The sequence below is a fragment of the Carettochelys insculpta genome, chromosome 1 (assembly GCF_033958435.1).
Source record: "Carettochelys insculpta isolate YL-2023 chromosome 1, ASM3395843v1, whole genome shotgun sequence".
NCBI classification, from domain to species: Eukaryota; Metazoa; Chordata; order Testudines; family Carettochelyidae; genus Carettochelys; species Carettochelys insculpta.
Genome location: NC_134137.1, coordinates 151,974,482 through 151,991,349, shown reverse-complemented (window position 1 = coordinate 151,991,349; position 16,868 = coordinate 151,974,482). Strand labels below are relative to the sequence as shown.

Below are 16,868 nucleotides of genomic sequence, written 5' to 3'. Positions count from 1 at the left end.
CAGTTGCACTCCTCGCCTGCGTAGGTATGCTGCTACTACCATCATGCATTTGGTGAAGATCCTTGGGGCCACAGACAGACCAAAAGGCAGGACTGAACTGATAATAGTTTCCATCTTCAATAAACCTGAGACACTTCCTCCGAGGAGGGTAGATTGAAATATGGAACTGTGTGTCCTGTGAGTCAAGAGCCGCAAACCAATCCCCCTGCCCCATCATCGGGAGTATGAGACCTAGGGATATCATACGAAATTTTATCTTTTTCATGAACTCGTTGACACCTCTTAGTTCCAGGATGGGTCTCAAGCCCCACTTTGGTTTCAGAATTAGGAAATACTGGGAATAAACCCCCTGTCCCGTGAACCTAGGAGGAACTTCTTCTATGGCCCCAGAACCCAGGGGGGATTGCAATTCCTTCCATAACAGGATCTCATGAGAGGGGTCCCTTAAAGAGGACTGGGAAGTTGGGGTAGGAAGAGAACTGAATGGTGTATCCCCTCTACTGTACACTGGACCCAGCGGTCTGTGGTGATGTTGCACCACGTATAGTAAAAGTGGGATAGGAGGAATGAAATAACTGGGGATGCTGGAGTGAGTGAGATTGATTCGATGCTCCCAACCATGCCATCAAAAATGTGGCTTGGGTCCCTGTGGGCCCTTCAGGTGGTCCTGAGGTTGTTGGTCTGAACAGTGCCTGCCAGTCCTGTTCGATCTTCTACTGTCATCCCTTTGTCGCTACGGAAACTGTCTTTGCTAAGGACGGGGGTTAAAATGCCTGCGTTGGTTGGCAGGTGTAAGCAAGCCCAAGGGGCAGAGGGTGACCCTAGAGTCTTTCAGACTATGCAGTCTTTTATCTGTCTTATCTGAAAATAGGGCAGGGCCAACAAAGGGGAGGTTCTGGATCATCTGCTGGACCTCATGAGACAGTCTGGAAACTTGCAGCCAAGGCCCCCTTCGCATTTGCACTCTGGAGGCCATAACCCTCATGGCAGCATCTGCAGCATACAATGCTGCCTGCCGAGCCGCCCTTAAAATCAGTTTGTTCTCCTCCACCACAGCTGTGAAGTCCTGCTTGGCTTTGGGCAGCACCACCTCAGAGAACCAAGACAGGGCACTGACTGTACTATAGGCATACCTGCTAACCAAAGCCTGCCGGATAGCAATTCTTAATTGCAACCCTCCCATTGAATAGACCTTCCTCCCATAGAGGTCCAAGTGTTTAGCTTCTCTTTTTTTCAGGGAGGGACCCTGGAACCCTTGGCACTCTCTATGGTTAGCAGTGTCCACTACCAGGGAGTCAGGTCGGGGGGTGCATGAACAACTGTTCATTGCCCTGGGATGAGACAAAGTACCATCTCATTCCTACAAGCCATAGGAAGAGCAGAAGCAGGGGTCTGCCAGACTGTTTTAGCCATAGTGGCAATTGTTTTGACTATGAGCAGAGCCACCCTGGTGGGGCCTGCAGAGGACACAGTGTCCGTGACAGGATCCATTTAATCCTGGACCTCCTCCGCTTGCACCCCCAAGTTTTGGGCTACTCTCCCAAGGAGCTGTTGAAAAGCCCTGCCATCCTCTAACACAGGTGAGGCCGATGATCCCACCACCCCCTCATCTGGGAAAGAAAATGATAGCCCTTACGCCTCCATTTGGAGGGGAAGGGCAGTAGTGACCTGCTCAGTCACTTGGCTCCCCCATGGAAATTATGGGCAAACCGGGGGGCACTAGAGGCAGAGTTGGCATGGACACTGGCTGGCACAAAAATCCCACCAGAGGAGGCACAGATGGCACCATTACCGCTCCCTGCACTTGGGTCGGTGCCGGTGTCTAGGTTGGTGCCTGCCCCATTGGCACCAGAAGTACAATTACAGATGAGGCTGGCATCAAAAGGATCCAGTCCCGCTGCAACGGCACTGATGAAGGTGCTGAGGGTGACATCAACTAGGTAAAAACAGGCAGCTCCATGATGACCGCAGCTTCCTGTCTTCGTTCCAGTGTTGCTGACAGAGCCAAGCATGGGATTGGCGGGTCCCCCAGCATCGTTAAAAGCACTCCAACGGTCTGGCCCTGTGCCTCGTGGTATGCCCACAGCGTCCAAAAGAGCCACTGCTGAGTCACCTGCCAAGCCGGCAGCCAACTCGTATCATCTAAGCGAGGACTACGGTGCTTGTGACAGCTATTGTGCGACCTTCTCGAGCTCCCACTCAATCTGGAGCTCGAGTACAAGGACTCCGACTCCGACGCTGATTCAGAGGCAGATGACCATGGTGGGGCCATAGAAGTCGGTGCCAATGTCATGCGCACTGAGGACAGTGCTGGAGTATAGGGCACCTGAAACTAGCCCATGGTCTGTTAGGTCAGCACTGGAGCACTCGGCACTGAATATGGTGCTGGTGCCAGTGTCTACGTGAGCTCAGGGGTTGGCTCCAGTGTCATGTGCATGAGTACTGATCATTCCATTTCAGTGCTACGACGCCACTCCTCCATAGACTGAGAAAGACCCAGCACCATCTTCTGTTCAAGTCCTTGTGCCGCTCAAAATGCCTCCAGCATTGAGGGCAAGTCCAGTGTCTGCAGGCTCCAGCTCTGCACCAGCTTCAATGGACATGCCTCTTGCTCTTCAGCAGCAGGAGTCAGAGCCTTGGAGTTGAGGCAGCCCTGATTCTTTGGCGAGCGATGCCTCTCATACCTCCTCCTCTTCAACAGCACCGGAGATTGACTCCTATGGTGCTGAGAAGGTTCCTGTACCTGCTCAAGGTGTCAGGAGTCCTTAGGTGGCATGATGGTTGATGGCACTGGTGCACTTTGCACTGAGGAGGTGCACTTTACACACTCTCTAGTCCTGCAGGAGACCCTTGAGGCTTAAGAGCCACCTCCATTAAGAGGACTTTAAGGCGCTGGGTCCTATCTTTTAAAGTTTTGGGCTCAAAGGTCTTACAAATAGGACAGTGATAATGCAAATGTCCTTCCCCAAGCAAATCAAACAGACTGAATGGGGTCACTTTGGGGCATATGTTTGCCACATTTTGAACAAGACTTAAAGCCTGGGGAGCCAGGCATTCCCCATCGCCAAGGCACCAAGGAGGATGCAAAGCCTGGCCTTGGCTGTTAATTGAAACACTAAAGACTAACTATCGAGTACTAAACTATTTACATTTCTTCAAGGACTATTTACACTACACTAGACTACTAACTAAAGATTTGAGCAGAGAAAGCAAGAGCTCCAACAACCAGCAGTGTGGTGGGAAGGAACTGAGCAGAGTGAGGTGGTGGAGGGGCGGGCGGTATATATATTGATCATCATATTGGCGCCACTCCAGAGGGTGCCACACTGACCATATGGCTACTGACTAGGGCAAAAAGCTTCCGGCGACTGGGTGTGCGCCCATGCACACCCAACTTGGAATGGAAATGAACAATCACTCGAAGAAATAAAACTTTTTGCAGCCTGGATAATAGTAATTTATTTTTAAGAACAAATGACCTCCAACACTGAAGTCCTCTTGGAAAAATAGCATTTTGCAGACTTTCACCTCATGGGAATAGGTTTTATTTTTCTGTTTAATAATAGAACAGTAGATAAATAGTAGGCCTGCCAATCACTTAACGTATGTGATTAGTTTAATTAATTGCAATTTTAAAAATTAATCACAATTGCAGTTTTAACTGCACTGTTAAACAAAATAACAATTGGAATTTATTAAACACTTTAGGATGTTTTCCTACATTTTCAGATATACTGATTTCAATTACAAACAAAAAGTATACAGTGCTCACTTAATATTAGTAATAAAAAGATGCACTGTAAAAATGATGAACAAAAGAAATTGGATATTTCTATTCACCTCATACAAGTATGGTAGTGCATCTCTTTCCTAATAAAGTACAACTTACAAATACAGATTTTTTTTTTTTTTTTTGTGGGTGGTTACATAACTGCAGCCAAAAACGGAACAATGTGAAACTTCAACGCCTACAAATGCACTCAGTCCTACTTTTTATTCAGGCAATCTCTCAGAGAAACAACTCTGTTTATATTTATGGGAAATAATGCTGCCTTCTTATTTTTCACTTATCTGGGGAGTAACATAATGTATGATTTAGAATGTAAGAAGGAAATAGCAACTAAAATAGAGAAAGCAAGAGCGAGTTCAAAGGTGATGAATAAGATCTGGAAAAGCAAAGTGATTAGCTTAGGAACGAAGCCAAGTGTCTTGAAAACGTGTGTATTCAGCAGCATGTCACATGGATGTGAGACATGGGTGATAATGAAAGATTCGAAGAGAAGAATATTGGCATTCAAGAGGACCTGTTATAGAAAGATCCTGACAATAGGATAGATGCAGGTCATCAACAAGGAATTTATATAGGAAGATATAGCCAAAAGAGAACCTACTGCAGAAGGTCACACAATGGCAGTTACAGCTATTCAGGCATATTAGCAGAATGAACGACAAACGAAAAAATCAAGACCCTGGTATTCAGCGTAATGGATGGTGTGCATAGGAGAGGCACACCCCACAGAGAATGGGTAGATGATACAGTAGATTGGTGTGGAGCTAGTCTACAGAAACTAAGCCACTCCGCACTAGACAGGGAAAGAGGGACGGAAATGGTGAGAAAGGCATCAGATACCAACATGCACTGAGCCCATGGTTGATAATGCTTCTTATTTACAGTGCGACCAGAAAGTGAAAACAGGTTTTCGCATGGCACTTCTGTAGCTGGCAATGCAGGGTATTTATATGCCAGCTATGCTCACTATTTGTATGCTTTGGCCACCATTCCAGAAGAACTTATTTCAATGCTGATGCTGCTTGTTAAAAAATGCATTAAATTTGTAACTAAACTTCTTGGCTGTGTCTACACGTGCCCCAAACTTCGAAATGGCCATGCAAATGGCCATTTCGAAGTTTACTAACGAAGCGCTGAAATGCATATTCAGCGCTTCATTAGCATGCGGGCGGCAGCGGCGCTTCGAAATTGACGCGCCTTGCCGCCGTGCGGCGCGTCCAGAAGGGGCTCCTTTTCGAAAGGAAGCCACCTACTTCGAAGTCCCCTTATTCCCATGAGCTCAAGATTGCTATTCCATGAGCTCATGGGAATAAGGGGACTTCGAAGAAGGTGGCGTCCTTTCGAAAAGGAGCCCCGTCTGGACGCGCCGCGCGGCGGCAAGGCGCGTCAATTTCGAAGCGCCGCTGCCGCCCGCATGCTAATGAAGCGCTGAATATGCATTTCAGCGCTTCATTAGTAAACTTCGAAATGGCCATTTGCATGGCCATTTCGAAGTTTGGGGCACGTGTAGACACAGCCCTTGTGGGAGAATCATATGTCTCCTGCTTGGTTTTATTTACATTCTGCCATGTATTTCATGTTATAGCAATCTTGAATGATGACCCAGCACATACTCATTTTAAGAATGCTCTCACTTCAGATTTGACAAAACACAAAATTTCTAAAGATAGCTACAGCACTTGACCCAAGATTGAAGAACTTGAAGAGCCTTCAAACCTTGTAGAGGGATGAGGTCTGGAACATTCTTTCAGAAGCCTGAAAAGAGCAAAACTATGAAGTGGAAACTATAGAGCACAAACCAGAAAAGAAAAACCAACCTACTGCTGCTGGCATCTGACCAAGAAGATGAAAGTGAACATGCACTGCTCCACACGGCTTTGAACAATAATTGAGCAGAACCAAATATGAGCATGGACACATTCTCTGGAATGATGGTTGAAGCATGAAAGAACATACAAATCCTCAGCACACCTTCCATGTAAATATCTTGGTGCCACCTATAACAATGCCACATGAACACCTGTTCTCACTTTCAGGTGACTTTGTAAACAGGAAGCAGACAGCCTTATCTCCTGCAAGTGTAAATAAACTTGTCTGTATGATCAGATTTTTAAGCTCTGAAGTTTTATTTTGTTTTGAATGAAGTTATTTTTGTACATAACTCTGCATCTGTAAGTTCAACTTTCATGATAAAGAGATATTACAGTGTTTTAAATAGAAGAATTGAAAAATATTATTTTTACAGTGAAATATAATAAAATAAAGTGAGCACTGTGTTCTGTGCTGTAATTGAAATCAGATGTTTTCTATATTATCAAATACACTAAAATATTTAAATAAATTATATGCTATTATTAATCACTTGACAGCCATGGTAGACTCTGAGCAATGTTAGTTCTAATTCATATTCATTAAGAACTAACTTACCTTCACCTACAACCCCAAGGATCTCAAATTTATTCATCACATTACCAATGTTAAGTATCTTCATGAAGACAAATTCCTCTTGTGATGAGTGTCACAGAGCATGGCACAGAGAAGAATGTTAAGGGGTCTGTAGCAGGCAAAACTGAAGACTTCTGATAGAAGAAATCCACATTGATTGATTGGCCGTTTCACATACTTTCCTAATTTCAAGGCATTAAATAGCTTCCTGGAAAGAAATGAATGGGAAAATTAGAATTAGCAGATCTTGCTTTACAGCACACAAAGAAGAACAATGGCACATATTCTCGACATTTACTGTCAACACTGTGGCATTTGATGAGGAAAATTACCTCACTGTTTTCTGGATTTTAAAGTCAATAAAGCTCTGCAGCATGTGTAAAGGAAACCAGTATAGGTGACTACATATCTGATATATGGCACAGCAGGCTTTTTAACCCCATATGCAGAATATCACTTAAAATAAGAAAACAGCCTACGTAAGAAATATTTCCTGCTAGTAGAAGAGTAAAAATGCAGTGATCTACCACAGTGGATAGTTGAAAACACACCTATAAATACTAGTGTTTTACCTTCCCTTTATGATAGCAGCTAGCTATAGAAAAAATGGATTGTGATTAGCCAGTTTATTCTTCACTCACTCCCAGTACAGAAAATCTTCATGGGAAGAATCCTTACAAGGCTAGTTCCTATTTTGCTGTCTTTCATTACACCTGGAAATATTTCTAACACCTTCCATGATTAAAGCTATTCGGAGTCTGATAAAAGTGATAGTCTGAATAACATTTTCTTACGATACACGATAAGTTTCACATAAATTAAATATACTTAGTACTATACAAAACAAAATAACTCTTTCAAAGTTCTCCCTGTAGTAAAGTTACATAATTTCAGGCAATGTAGTAATTACATAAAATGTGATGAATGCAAAGAAAGCAGGCTTTTACTACAGGCAAAATTTATCAGTTATTGTTTTAGTAGAACTGTGAAGTGTACCAAAATTTATTTTGCCACTGTATATGCTGTTTTTTATGAATACATATCACTTACTTGTTTTAAAGTGTAGAGAGAAAAATAAACCACTAATGGATTCCCTGTAAAATGGAACAGTTTTTCACATCTTAGTGCCCTAGGAATGAAACTACTCATGGGAAACTAGCCTGCAGGGTGGGAACAAATCCATATCATTCAGCCAACATATGGCACAGTGATCAATGACCTGATTGTGCATATACAGAAACAAAGCTGCATCACTATTTTAGTGTTTCCAATAGATGTTGTTACGAGTGCTACTCGGAGCCAAACATAACAAGGAGTATAGGTATGAAAGACAGGAAAAACACAACAGCAAAAGGCCTGAAAGACAAACTTATTTGCAGAAAAAACAAAGCTACATAAATGATAATCAAATACAGTATTGTTGAACCAAATCTGGTATCAAATGATTATAATATAAAGATAAGAAAAATTTTCCTAAATTAATTATTTAGGGGAAAAACAGTTTGGAAATTTATTTTTCCATAATGGAAATATGTTCAGTTATTTTCTTTTGCTGAGTCTCTATTAAAGAGTTGGCATTTCTTTCCATTCCCAACATGCACCTTCATCTTTCCATTCCACACCCTTCCCCTGCTCCCATGTCCTCAAGTGTGCATGGGGGGGGGATGTCTCTCCCCCCCCCCGTCCTCTTTTACAGCTCCTTCAATCACTAAGGTAACAATAACAAAACAATTGTAGAAACCACATAAAGACATCTGACCTGTTAAACCCCTACAGTGCAGCCTACTTTATACACCCCTTTGTAGCATTGTCTGGCTATGCTAAAAGGACAGGAGACATCTGACCTGGGTTTAATCAAACTGCAACTTCATGATCAGCTATCTGGGAATCCCTGATTAGTGTATAGTGTGGGCAGCCCCATGCTTATTCCATAATTTCCCAGGGTGGGGCTTTACCAGCTCCTCCTCTTTTTCTATCCGTACCCCTCCAGGAAATCCACTCTGGGACCTTACCATACCTGGGGTGAGGGGCTTCAACCTGCTCTTCCTTTTTTCCTCCATTCCAGTGCCTCCAAGTAAATCCGTTGCCAGGACCTTACCATCTTCAGAAGCAGGTTAAGATGGGCTGTAAGGGCATCTCTATACTTAGGGAGAAAGTCGACTTAAGATACGCAACTCCAGTTACGTGAACGGCATTGCTGAAGTCAATGTACCTGAAGATGAATTTCTGCAGTGTCCCCACAGTGGGAGGTCAACCAGAGAAACTCTCAAATCAATTGCCCTTACGCCTAGCAATCTGTGGACTACTGGGATTAATGAGAGTGATGAGCCATCAATTTAGTGTGTCCCTACTAGATAGCTAAATCAACCCTCAGGATATTGATCTCTGGAGCATCAATCTCCAGTTAAATGTAGACAAGCCCAAAATATGGCTGGTTGGCTCCCTGTCATACAAGAGAGTCTCCAACCACCCCACTTCATTCATTTAATGAACGCAGTTTTAAAGTCCTTTTCCAAGTCATTTATCCAGTCACTGTATACCTTTCCTGCAGAGTACTTGCACTGGACATCCGCCCTGCACTTATATAATGAGCCTGTGACATATGTCCTACTGCATGTCATGCCATGTATGGAAAAAAAGTCATTCCTGAAATCCACTCCAGGGAAGACCCACAAATGCACCCTAACCAATATGGTAGTGAGGAAAAAATTCCCTCTCAGCCCCCCTAAAAATGGGTGGCTAGCATAATGCCCACAGTAGGTCCTGATCAAACCTGGTATTTTACCATCTAAAAGGCAGGGAGGGTGGTCCTGCTTCAGCCTTGATCTGTGTAAAGAGGAAGACTTCCAGCCATTGTGTTGTGTGGCAGTCATGGATCATGACAGATAAACTACATTATATACTGCCTTGTGACTGAAGGCTCCGGCACTATATAGTGCACCTTATCTGGGCATAAATCACTATATAGACAGCCAAGCCTCAGGAGCTTTCACTACATAGTTTGTCATACCTGTTCCGTGAGAATCACTAAAGTTACAAAGAAAAATATAAAACACAAAGAAATGACTGTTCCCACTCTTCATCATTTTCATTTATTTCACAGGAAAATGCAGAAAAAATAAATACTGGTAACACCCAGCACCCGGTTAAAATGAGTCCCAGAACTGGATAAATAAATGCAAGGCTCCTTTTCCGCACATGCCATTGTCTTAAATCTGTAGATGTTCTTCTTTGCTGGTTTGCAGAAATGCCAGTTCTTACTCATTGTTCCTGCTGGGTGGTAATAGATAGCTATGGGAGTTTGAAGAACTGTGGCAAGAGCAAAGAGCTCGACATCTGTACCCCAGACTTTGTCTTGCTTCATTTGGCTTTGGACTAAATTCTTCTTCACAGGAAGACTGATCAAGTCTTTGAAAGCTTCTTGATATGCAGGAGATTTTAGACCTATGAGGATAGGCTGAGGGATTTGGGCTTGTTTAGTTTACAGAAGAGAAGACTTAGGGGTGATTTAATAGCAGCCTTCAACCTCCTGAAGGGGAGCTCTAAAGAGGAGGGTGAGAAACTGTTCTCAATGGTGTCAGATGGCAGAACAAGGAGTAATGGTCTGAAGTTGAAGAGGGAGAGGTGTTAGTTAGATATTAGGAAAAACTACTTCACCAGGAGGGTGGTGAAGCATTTGAATGCATTGCCTAGAGAGGTGGTGGATTCTCCATCCCTCAAGGTTTTTAAGTCCTGGCTTCACAAGGTCCTGGCTGGGATGACTTAGTGGGGGTTGATCCTGCTTGAAGCAGGGGGCTGAACGAGACAACCTCCTGAGGTCCCTTCCAGTCCTTGGATTCTGTAATTCTGTGAGATTTCATCACAGTCACAGCAGCAGCTCTGACTACATTCTAGTAGTCTTCAGACAATGCAATCTCTTTGCTGACAGCCATGAAGAGGCAATTGCCATCACCAGTAATCTTGTCTAGATTATATGGTGGACTCAATTTTGCAGATTTTTTCCCATAGCTCTTTGTTTGGTGGGGAATTGGAATTTGCAGCTCTTTACAAGCTGCTGTTCACCAACTAGCTGGGGTGGGAATGAAGGGCTTGTCATCATGGCTCTCACCCATAATTCTGATGTCACTGTCTGCAGGATGAGATTTTTTTTTCACAAGTAGTAGCAGGCATGGGAATGATGGCCATGCCATCATGGCTCTCACTGTTTTGTCCACAAAACTTGTGGAGCGTCCACACTAAAAATGTGTTCTGTCAACAGTAAATCGACAGAATGTGGCACTTTTATCAACAGCCTTTTGCCTTCCCCATGAAGCAGAATGCCCTTCTCAACAGAGTCTGCCGACAGAAATCAAGTGGATGCTCTGGGACTCCTTCTGTCAACAGATAAGTAAGTCCTCTATGGCCCCAGCCAGCTGCCCCCGGGAGACACCCCGTCCACAACAATCAGAGATCTATGCTCCCTGCCTCTGGCCAGTCTGAAAGCTGCAGGGAGCCCTGGAAACCTCATGGCAGGAAGCTGAGATCTGGGCAGCAGCAGAGCTACAGGCTGCTGTTAAAATGCCCTCACGGCCACCTCTTGCTAGAAAGCCATCCCCCCCGGGTCATCCACCCTGGGTCACAAGATGCCAGGCCCTGTACTGGACCAGGCTCAGGCTGCAGGACCTCCTTGGCCTCTGGGCTGAGGAGCAACTCCTCTTGGACTTCTCGGCAAAGAAGAGAAATGCCCTAAATGGCCACCACCTTGGTAGCATGGGGCCAACCCACCCAGAAAATGGAGCAAGTCCAGGCAAAGGTCAAGGAGCTGTGGCATCTGCATCCTGCTCCTTCTTCCACGAGCTGCACTACCTCTTGAGGGGTGAGGACTCCTCCCCTCCGACAGCCACCATCGACACCCTCTCCCCCCGCCATCAGAGCCACAGGAGGAGGAGCAGCAGTCCAGCAAGAGCCAGAGCCAGAGCCAGACACAGGCCCAGAGGCAAGCGAGGGCACACTGGTGATCACCCTGGACTTGGGCGCCTCCAGCCAGGGCTTGCCTAGCTGAGGCTCCTGGAAGGACTTGCTGGCCATGCAACCCTGTATGATGGGGTTCTGGGATCCGTTCTGCTGAGAAAGCAGCCAGGCGGTCTGGCCACTTTCTGTTGACAGTGATCTGCTTTACTGCGTGGTCATGATCTGTTGATAGAAGTTTTGTCAGAAGATCTCTTCTGGCAAAGAGTTCTGTTGACAGATCGCTGTAATGTACACATTACTTTAGAGAAATAACCTACTGCAACACAAATACACATGTAGCCCTCTGGATTTTTGGGCAAACAACACAAATCCACTCCTACTTTCTGTCATACATTAGTTGGGATCGCCACACTGTTTACTGGAGTTCTGGAGCTAATCTGCACATTTTTGTGGCCCCTTTCTGGCAGTGTTCGCAGGTGATAACATATTCTCTAACATCCTTGTTCATATTTTGCTACCAAAATCCTGAGTCTAATAATTTCCAAAGGGTCTTATGACCAATGTGCCCTCCCTGAACCTTAAGCCTTTTTTGCTGTTCCTAACCCTTCATGAGCATATTTCAGTAGTTCATATCTTTTTCCCTTGTCCTTAATAACCTTTAAAGTATTATGTGCCCAGGGTCTCTTTAGTTTCATAACAACACTGTAACCATAATGGAGCTCTCCATTCCTTATTGTGAAATGCCCAGCTTGTTGAATAAAAATATTCATTGCCCCAATATTCTTGACTCCTTCGACACACTCAGGGAACTCACTGCTCAACAAGTAATTTTTGATTTCTTCATAGTTGGGTTCACCACTAACCTTCCCTGCCTTTTTGATCTCACCACCTTGGATTATCTCACCATTTTGCTAGGGGTGGGTCCTGGTCCTGATTAACAAATTGAAAATATGGATAGCAAAAAAGTAATTGTAACAATGATACTTTCAAATAAATAAATTTGATTTTAAAATTTAAGTAGTCAACTATTTAGAAACACCTGCTACTCTACTACACATGGTGGAATGCAAATTTCATACCTTCAATGGCTTTTTCTATGTATCCATCGCATACTCTATGCCTGACTTCATTTTTCAGGCAGTGCACACTATATAGTGAAAGTCACCGAACTTTAACCATTTTCACCCAAGTGAAAGTCACTAAATTTGGTGTATGTTGCCTGGGTGAGGAGCACTATATAGTGCTTGCTACCAGTTTAGTACCTCCTGCCTCCTACAATGGCACCTTTTCAAACCCTGTATTCCTAAGTGATGAATCAGTGACACTCTGCCTCTTTTGCAGCAGTTTTCACCTCTACACATGACCCCTCCCACCCATAAAGCACTGTTCCCTTCATTCAGCCACACCAGCCAGCTCCCACTCCAACCTCCACTCTGCTTAAAGGTGCAGGGTGATCATTTCCACGTAAACAAACCTTAGTGTTGTATGTGCAAATTGTGTTGTAGTAATTAAACTACTGCCAGGTTGATTCTGAAAACAGCAATGCTAGAGAATAAATGAGTATGTAACCTAAAAAAAATTGCATTCTATACACAAGAAAAAAATAATTTGCCAGAAAAAAGATCAATTCAAAAATAAATTTTATTTTCAACTTTCTATCAATATCATCCAATAATTCCATTAATGAAGATATTAAACAAGACTAACACTGTGATAACTAATTAATCAGTTCCAAAACTTGATACTTTAGTTTATCCTCTTAACAGCTCGTTCTTCATCCAGTTTTAAATGTGCATGATAGTACTGAAGCCATTATGAATCAGTGGAAAATAATCTCTCATAAGACTGTCGATCTCAAGTTTTAAGAGCCCTAAAGACATGAACAAATTTCCCTTCATCCACCAATACTGAAATTCTATACCCCAAATTCTATACTAAATGTATACCCCAAATTAAGAAACACAGTAAGAAACCTAAAAAAGAGCCACCATGGCTTAACAACCATGTAGAAGAGGCAGTGAGAGATAAAAGGCATCTTTTAAAAAGTGGAAGTCACATCCTAGTGATCAAAATAGAAAGGGACATAAACACTGCCAAATTAAATGTAAAAATGTAATAAGAAAAGCCAATAAAGATTTTGAGGAACACTTAGCCATAAATTCAAAAAACAATAGTAAAATGCTTTTTAAGTACATTAGAAGCAGGAAGCCTGCTAAAAAAGCAGTGGGGCCCCTGGACAATAGAGACATAAAAGGAGCAATCAAGGAAGATAATGCCATTGCGGAAAAACTAAATGATTTCTTTGCTTCAGTCTTCACGGCTGAGGATGTTAGAGGGATTCCCAAATCTGAGCCATCCTTTATGGGTGACAAATCTGAGGAACTGTCCCAGATTGAAGTATCGTTAGAGGAGGTTTTGGAACTAATTGACAAGCTAAACAGTCACAAGTCTCCGGGACCGGATGGTATTCACCCAAGGGTTCTGAAAGAACTCAAATGTGAAATTGTGGAACTATTAACGGTGGTTTGTAATCTATCCGTTAAATCAGCTTCGGTACCCAATGATTGGAAGACAGCTAATATAACACCAATATTTAAAAAAGGCTCTAAAGGAGACCCTCGCAATTACAGACCAGTAAGTCTAACGTCAGTACCAGGCAAATTAGTAGAAACAATAGTAAAGAATAAAATTGTCAGACACGTAGAGGAACGTGATTTGTTGAGCAACAGTCAACATGGTTTCTGTAAAGGGAAGTCATGTCTTACTAATCTGTTAGAGTTCTCTGAAGGGGTTAACAAGCATGCGGACGGGGGGATCCAGTAGACATAGTATACTTAGATTTCCAGAAAGCCTTTGACCAGGTCCCTCACCAAAGGCTCTTATGTAAAATAGGTGGTCATGGGATAGGAGGAAAGATCCTTTCATGGATTGGAAACTGGTTAAAAGACAGGAAACAAAGGGTAGGAATAAATGGTAAATTTTCACAATGGAAGGGGGTAACTAGTGGCGTTCCCCAAGAGTCAATCCTGGGATCACTCTCGTTCAACTTATTCGTCAATGATCTAGAGAAAGGGGTAAGCAGTGAGGTGGCAAAGTTTGCAGATGACACCAAACTGTTCAGGATAGTCAAAACCAAAGCAGACTGTGAAGAACTTTAAAAAGATCTCAGCAAACTGAGTGATTGGGCAGCAAAATGGCAAATGAAAATTAATATGGGTAAGTGTAAGGTAATGCACATTGGGAAAAATAACCCTAATTATACATATAATATGATGGGGGCAAATTTAGCTACACCAGATCAGGAAAGGGATCTTGGAATTATAGTGGATAGTTCTCTGAAAACATCCACACAGTGTGCAGCAGCAGTCAGTAAAGCAAATAGGATGTTAGGAATTATTAAAAAAGGGACAGAAAATAATGCAAAGAATATCTTACTTCCCCCATATAAAATTATGGTACACCCACATCTTGAGTACTGCGTGCAGATGTGGTCTCCTCACCTCAAAAAAGATATATTGGCGTTAGATAAGGTTCAGAAAAGGGCAACTAAAATGATTAAGGGTTTGGAATGGGTCCCATATGAGGAGAGGCTAGAGAGATTGGGACTTTTCAGTCTAGAAAAGAGGAGACTGAGGGGCGATATGATAGAGGTATATAAAATCATGAATGGTGTGGAGAAAGTGAATACAGAAAAGTTATTTACTTGTTCCCATAATACAGGAACTAGAGGACACCAAATGAAATTAATGGGTAGCAGGTTCAAAACTAATAAAAGAAAGTTTTTCTTCACACAGCGCACAGTCAACCTATGGAACTCCTTACCAGAGGACGCTGTGAAGGCCAGGACTCTAACAGAGTTTAAAAAAGCGCTCAATAAATATTTGGAGGTTAGGTCCATAGAGGGCTATTAGCAAGGGGTAAGGTATGGTGCCTAGTCTTTTGTCGAAGGCAGGAGATGGATGGCAGGAGACAAATCACTTGGTCATTGTCTTCAGTTCACCTTCTCTGGGGCACCAGGCATTGGCTACTGTAGGCAGACAGGATACTGGGCTAGATGGACCTTTGGTCTGAGCCCGTATGGCCATTTTTATGTTCTTATGTTATACAAGGAGCAATTCCAGTCTGCCAATATCTGTTCCTCACAAAGCCATAGTTCAGTTCGTTTACTGATATATTTGGTTGGTTCTCTTTCAATATTTGTTTCATATTTTACAGGGGAATAAAAGCTAGAATTGCAAGAGAGTAATTACCAAGGTCACATTTAAAAAAAAAAAAGTATTATACATGAGTTTCCTTCCCAAAACCAATCTTTCAGCACATCTCCAGTTTACCATCACACAATAAAAAAATGGAGTGGCACAATAAGTTGATTTACTAGTTACATTAGTACTTTGGATGTACAACATCTGAAAAGTCTGTTGTAGAGTTCAAGGTTGATTTTTTTTTTGTTAGCAGGTTACCAGTCACTCACATATCAACAGTTAACATTACAACAATCCATCTGAACAGCATGACATTGTACATTAAAATTAGTACTTTCAACTGTATCTGTGGAGATGGAGCACTGTGAAATTAGAAAGACTTGGCCTCCTGAGGAGTCCCACAGTGACCCAATGTGACCACTCTGGCCATCACTTTCAGCTCCACTGCTCTCCAGGTGTGCGGGAAGCAGCCCAGGAAAATTTTAAAGTTATTTCCTGTTTGGTCAGCGTGGCAAGCAGAGCAGGCATCACATGTCAGTGGCACATCTGCTCATGAATTCTCAGAGTCGCAAAAGAGCTTCATCATGGAGTGTGCAGGAGATCTAAGACCTCACTGATGTTGGAGTGGGAGGGGAGAAGAATCTGTGCTGGTGAAACTACAAAGCAGCAAAAAAGTGCAGACATATATGCAAAGATCTCACAAGGCATGGAGAAAAAAGGGTACATCAGGGATGCCCAGCAGTGCTGTGTGAAAATAAAGGAGCTCAGGCAGGCATACCAGAAGACAAAGGAAGCAAAAGGGCATTCTGAGTCATCACCACAAACATGCCATTTCTATAAGCAGCTTCATGAGACCATTGTTCCCAAACAATGCTGATACCTCTGACGAGATTCCTCAGGAAGCCTGTGGCAACAGTGAGGAGGACATAGCAGATGAGGAAGAGGACAGAGGTCAGTAGGCAAATGGAGCAGGTGATCTCGCCGCCAGTCAGGAGCTGTTTGTAATGTTGGATCACATCCCCTCGTCCCAGGACATTTCACAGCCAGACTCTGATGGCAGGGAGGAGGCTTTTTGTGAGTTCTCATTTTTAATAATGCTATTAATAGCGATAAGGCTACTGGGTGAGATCTGTGGTGGCTGCCATGACTTCACAGCCTAGAACAACTTGCTAATGTGCCTGAAGATGGAGCGCCAGTGCTCCTTGTACATCTACATAAAGCTCTCAGCAGGTACTCTAATTTTTCTCATGAGGTTTAGCGGGGAGGGGGGCGTTTTATTATGACCTCTGCAACAGGGCACCTTCCTTTATCAAGCCACCCGTAAGTAACCTGGAGTCATGGCATGAAAGAGCAGTTTGCATAATGACCAACCCTGTGCCAACACTGACTTTCCATTACTTCCTTATCAAATTTTCTTATTCTAAGCAGACTGGTGTCTCTTTCTGCAGCCTACAAGAAGCAGGGGAAGGAGCATTAAGTTA

At 43.3% G+C, this 16,868-nt stretch overlaps 1 protein-coding gene across 1 annotated transcript in view; it reads right to left on the bottom strand.

Annotated features, from left to right (window-relative positions):
- CDKL5 (cyclin dependent kinase like 5) overlaps nucleotides 1-16,868 on the bottom strand; it is a 238,763-nt gene that overhangs the window by 117,531 nt on the left and 104,364 nt on the right. The window contains exon 2 of the mRNA XM_074993895.1: nucleotides 6,218-6,443. Within this exon, the coding sequence (XP_074849996.1) occupies nucleotides 6,218-6,281 (64 nt within the window). The 5' untranslated portion in view covers nucleotides 6,282-6,443. The remainder of the gene's footprint in view (nucleotides 1-6,217; nucleotides 6,444-16,868) is intronic.